The following is a 5,877-nucleotide window of genomic DNA, read 5'->3' on the forward strand; positions in this document are numbered from 1 at the left end:
GTGTCTTGACTCTCAGTATAAAGGGACTCTAGTTCGCTGAGGATACCGTACATGTTAATTTCTATCTGCTGAGCGGGGCGGGGCGGGGGCGGGCTCACGGGCTGTCCATGATCAGGCCTGGAAATGATCTACGAGACCCAGAGCTCGGGACATGTGGCTTTGATTCTTCCCGAATTGTGGGCCCACGGTCTTCCGTCTCCATGTTCGATGGTTGCCGAGATGGATATCCATAACCATGACCCTGCTCCATGTTCGATGCTGGTCTTGATAGTGGCTGATATACCCACTCATCCTCCGGCTCCGAATCTACCGCAGCGTTGTAGGGAATCTTATTGCACCAGTGGGCAAGGCAGCAGCAACACATCCCTTTGAGGCACGTTTTTTCGTCGTCGTTGAGGAAGCCGTCTCTACCCCTCGTTTCAAACTTCTTTCCTCTCTTCCTCTGCGGAATCAGGGTGCCGTGAAACAAAAGAAACGCGGGACGAATTGGAGATTATAATAAAAAAAATAAATGATATATAAATGGACGTATTTATGCTAAATGGAACCATATGCAAGTGGAAAGATGGGGCAAGCTCGTTAGTTGAGGGCAATAAGAATGAATGGGAATTTAAAAGCGCCAGTGACGTCAGCGTTGACGACCAAGACCGGGAACGATGGGGAGATCGGTAGCGGGACTCTTTAACTCATGAGCTCTGTCCACAACGCTCTTGTCATTCGCCCGCGGTTCACATGTTAGCGCTCAGTCCCTTTTGATTTAATGTCAAATCCCACTTTTCCATTTTCTCAAAAATAACTACATCCACTTTTACTGTGTTCCTTATGCAGCTCTCACGATCGCACCCCATCTTTCCACTTGCACATAGGGCCTTTTAGCATAAATACGTCCAAGTAATAATCTTGTTAACAATAAAATATTGAGATTTTTTTTAAAAAAATTCCCTGGCTTTATTGCCGTAGTATAATTCCATTTGGCTTATTTGCTCTTCATGATTGTTATGCGTAAATAATTTTATATTTATAATTTTAATATATATTCGAGTATTTACTAACATTCAGTTTTTGTTTTCCTGATATTTTAAATGAAATTTCCTAACTTTTCGCGCGAATGGATTTACGTTCGCGTTTGGATTTACAAATCAACATATCGACGGTGAAACTAACCAGACCACGTATCTCGGTTTGCGAGGTCGCAAACTTCCTGTCATACTTCATTTCTTAAATGGAAAGCTACTCGGCGTCAATGCTTGAAAACTTCCGTGATTTTTCGTCTCCGTGAAAACTTCGATAAATTATGTGGATTTGTTCTCCTTCAAAAAAATAAAATGGGAGCGGAGATTTTGAAACACCGCAAACGAGACGTGGTACGTGGTCTGGTACTTTCAGCGTCGATGTTTGATTAATTATTTGAAATTTGTTACTTATTCCAGTTATTGGCGGCATGAAGTTGCAAAATGCTTGATTAACTCGGAATTTCCTGATAAATGACCGCAACTATCCTCATATCGGAGGCTGAAGTGCATAAGCACGTATACCATTGTGGTGTTACAAAATCTCCCCTCCTACTTTATTATATTTTATTTTATTTTTTTGAAGCGAAGCAAAGTCATTAACAACGTAACTTGAAATGGATACTGATTATTCTGCTGATAGAGAAGAAAAATCAAGGTTGTTTTCAAACAATTACATAGAATAGTTTCTCAGAGAAAAAGTAAAGTATGACAGGAGGTCTGCAACGCCGCAAACAGGGATAGGTACGCGGTTTCGCACTTAGGCCAGCGATATGTACCTAATTTTCCCTATTAACATTGAAATCTCTGATTTTTTTCATTGTCTCTGGGTTTCAACCTTTAGATGGCCAAGACTTTTTATTTATGCGAGGTCCCATGTCGGGTCTTATTGGCCCTTTGATTTTAATACTTTGATTATGATAGTTTTTGAAATATTATCTATTTTATTTCTATTTTATTATCTCTTTTATATTGGAAATTTTGACACATCATAGCGAATTTTGAGCAAACTCGACCTACAACTCTTCTCAAATTCCAAAAGTGAGGGACACTCCGACGCGCGTTGATGACAGCGCTGAGATACAACTATTCGTGCTTGATGGACGTCCGTGTTGCATCTGCAGAATTGAAGGCGCGATAGCGCAAGGGGTGAACTCGCAATACTCCGCTTTATGCTGCTTATGAGGAGTTTCTCAGATCCGGGAGAAAAGTTGGAAAACGAGGCCTGCATACGTCTCCAGGGCCGGATTAAGGGGGTGGCCACATGGGCCGCGGCCCATGGCGCAAATAGGGGGCGGCAAATTTTGCAATATTTTTAAATGTAGGTTTAAAAAAAATCGGATCCAGAAAAAAAATTATCCATAAGAAAAGGAAACAAAATCTCTTTTTCCTGAGAGTATAGTAATTTCTACTTTTGTCGTTTTTCGGTGATACAAGAGACAGCATCTTAATTAGTCGAGTTAAGAGAGGAACTAAACACGCAATTTGGCCTGGAGCTCAGCGCAGAGAGGAATGATGACGAGGACTTGAGATGAAAAGGACAAGCCCTCGGCGCGGCGCGGCGGTCAGCATGTAACACATATTAGCGCCTACAAGACTGCATGAATACTTCACCCATTGCGCTAAACACAGTGCGGTCACGCGGTCAGGAGCGGTTGGCGTGAAACGCATAGCGCCTACAAGACTGCAGGAATACTTCACGCATTGCGCCAAAGACAGTGCGATCAGCGCGACGCGGCGCAGCGGTGGAAGTTAAAATTATTAAACCACATTTATGTTTGTTCTTTCATAATTTTTTGGTTCATTTCTTATAAATGGAGGATCTTGTCCACAAAGAGATAGGTTTACTGAACATAACTTTCGCGTCAAGTTCCGTGAAATTTTGCTAGTAGTGTTGACAGGGCTTTCGCAAAAAAATGTATCCAACACGAGTAGGTGAACGCGTCTTATGCACTCCTCCCCCTCCGGCACGTTCACTTGATGGTTTTTATTGATGTTCCAAAACGAATGAGAAGGGGGCGGCAAAATACAGGCAGCCCATGGGCGGCAAGTAGGTAAATCCGGCCCTGTAACGTCTCCCCTGTTTTCAACTCTGTTGACGCTCCATTTTTTTCTTTTTTTCAATTTGCTGTCTGTTTTTCTCTCTCTCTCTCCCCCTCCCTCTCTCATCAACGTATTTGTAGACCCGTATCTAGTGCTCATAATGATATGTACTGGTTCCATTCAACCGCGGAGCACGTGTTTTTAGCAAGCCTGGTGTAAATTTGACCCGACTGGGGCATCTAAAGGTTAATGACGGCGGACACCCTGCTTCATGAAATTTTTGAAAAATATGTGGATTGCATTTTGCAAAGAGGAACCAAAAGCATTCTAACGTAGCTAGGATTGTGCAACTTACGCGGTTGCAATAAAAGTACTGAAATCATGAGAAAAATGAAATTTACGACGGTAACATTCATCTTGAAATTACTGTTTATTGGGAGTGCAGATAATTAGTTTATATTTGTAAGGTAAAAAAGTTGCACGATCCTAGCGAAATTGGAACGCTCTTGGTTCCTTTTAGCAAAATGCAATGTATCAGAATGCTTGAATTCGTATACTTGGATTGCATTTTGCAAAAGGGAACCAAAAATATTCCAATGTCGCTAAGATTGCGCGCTTTTTTTTTACCTTGCAACTATAAAATGATCATCTAAATAAGTTTTATCTTTACTACAAATTCAAGACGAATATTAACTTTGTAAATTTTTTTTTTTCATGGTTTCAGTAATATAATAGCGAATAATGTAAATAGCACTATCTTAGGAAAATATTGATTCGCTCTTGGTTCCTTTTAGCAAAATGCAATGTATCAGAATGTTTGAATTCGTATCCTTGGATTGCATTTTGCAAAAGGGAACCAAAAATATTCCAATGTCGCTAAGATTGTGCGCCTTTTTTTTACCTTGCAACTATAAAATGATCATCTAAATAAGTTTCATCTTTACTACAAATTCAAGACGAATATTAACTCTGTAAATTCAATTTTTTTGCATGATTTCAGTAATATTATAGCGAATAATGTAAATAGCACTATCTTAGGAAAATATTGATTCGCTCTTGGTTCCTTTTAGCAAAATGCAATGCATCAGAATGCTTGAATTCGTATACTTGGATTGCATTTTGCAAAAGGGAACCAAAAAACATTCCAATGTCGCTAAGATTGTGCGGCATTTTTTACCTTACAACTAATGTATAAAATGATAATCTAAATAAACTTTAGCTTTACTCTCAATAAACTACAAATCCAAGACGAAAATCAACTTCGTAAATTTAATTTTTTGCATGATTTCAGTAATATTATAGCGAATAATGTAAATAGCACCATCTTAGCAACATTGATTCGCTCTTGGTTCCTTTTTGCAAAATGCAACCACCTTGTCTGATGGTCGGTTTGGCGAATTTATTTTTCATGAAATTTTCCGGCCAGTGACGTACCTTGGAGCCTCCGAGTCCGCAAAAGCTGCCTGAGCGACGTGGGCTTTTACCTCTGGTTTCCAATCCTTGATCCCAGTCGACCCCAGCCCTCTCAGAGTTGGCTGAAGCCTCGACCGAGGTCCCGTTCAGCACCACCATTCCTCTTGCTGAGGACCACTGTGAGCAGAGACGAGCGAAACAAATTAGCATCATATCTCCTGAAGCATATACAGGGTCATCCATAAATGGATTGCATTTTGGATAGATGGATGGGTAGATAGATGGATAGATAGATAGATAGATAGGTAGGTAGATAGATAGTTAGATAGGTAGATAGGTAAGTAGATAGATAGATTGACTGAATAGATAGATATAAAATAACACAGGAAAAGGCGGGATCGAGACTAAATAACACAATAATTTACAAAACACAGGACGTTTTTGACCAGTCTCTCGGTTATCATCAGCCGTCAAAAAAGAAAAAAATTAAAAAAAAAAAATCTAAAGAAATAAAAGCTAAAAAACAATGTTAGATAGATAGATAGATGATAACGAGCTGATGCAGCTGATTTTTATTTAAAGATAGTATCCATTTCATTTCATTTCAATTTATGTTCTGTGTTTAAGTAAAAACTGATTGAACATTTGGATTGCATTTTGGAAAAAGGAACCAGGAGGGTTCCAATGTTGCTAAGATTGTGCAACTTTCTTTGCCCTGCAAATATAAACTGATCATCAATACAAGTATTATCTTTACTCTCAATAAACTATGAATTCAAAACGAAAATTCCATTTGTAAATTTGATTGTTTTCATTATTTCAGTAATTTTATTGTGAAGAATGTTTGTTGCACAATCCTAGCAACATTGGAATGCTCCTGGTTCCTTTTTGCAAAATGCGATCCAAATGTTCAATCAGTTTTTACTTAAATACAGAACATAAATTGAAATGAAATGGAAATGGATACTATCTTTAAATAAAAATCAGCTGCATCAGCTCGTTATCATCTATCTATCTATCTAACATTGTTTTTTAGCTTTTATTTCTTTAGATTTTTTTTTAATTTTTTTCTTTTTTGACGGCTGATAATAACCGAGAGACTGGTCAAAAACGTCCTGTGTTTTGTAAATTATTGTGTTATTTAGTCTCGATCCCGCCTTTTCCTGTGCTATTTTATATCTATCTATTCAGTCTATCTATCTATCTACCTACCTATCTATCTATCTACCTACCTATCTACCTATCTACCTATCTATCTATCTATCTATCTATCTACCTATCTATCTATCCATCTATCTACCCATCCATCTACCTATTTATCTATCTATCGACTAACCTACATGGTGATCCAAGAGTCCCGCACCACCCTTGCAACCCTTTTATTTAAATTTTAATTTAAAATGTTTATTAA

At 38.6% G+C, this 5,877-nt stretch overlaps 2 protein-coding genes across 2 annotated transcripts in view; both read right to left on the minus strand.

Moving 5' to 3' along the window:
• LOC109032724 (cathepsin B-like cysteine proteinase 6) overlaps positions 1 to 5,877 on the minus strand; it is a 361,957-nt gene that overhangs the window by 278,533 nt on the left and 77,547 nt on the right. The window lies entirely within an intron of this gene.
• Positions 1 to 5,877, minus strand: part of LOC109032667 (uncharacterized) — a 34,802-nt gene that overhangs the window by 15,906 nt on the left and 13,019 nt on the right. The window contains exons 2-3 of the mRNA XM_019044913.2: positions 4,488 to 4,643; positions 284 to 442 (exon numbers count right to left, since the gene is read on the minus strand). Of these exons, the coding sequence (XP_018900458.2) occupies positions 284 to 442; positions 4,488 to 4,643 (315 nt within the window). The remainder of the gene's footprint in view (positions 1 to 283; positions 443 to 4,487; positions 4,644 to 5,877) is intronic.

Source organism: Bemisia tabaci, chromosome 7, assembly GCF_918797505.1.
Source record: "Bemisia tabaci chromosome 7, PGI_BMITA_v3".
NCBI classification, from domain to species: Eukaryota; Metazoa; Arthropoda; class Insecta; order Hemiptera; family Aleyrodidae; genus Bemisia; species Bemisia tabaci.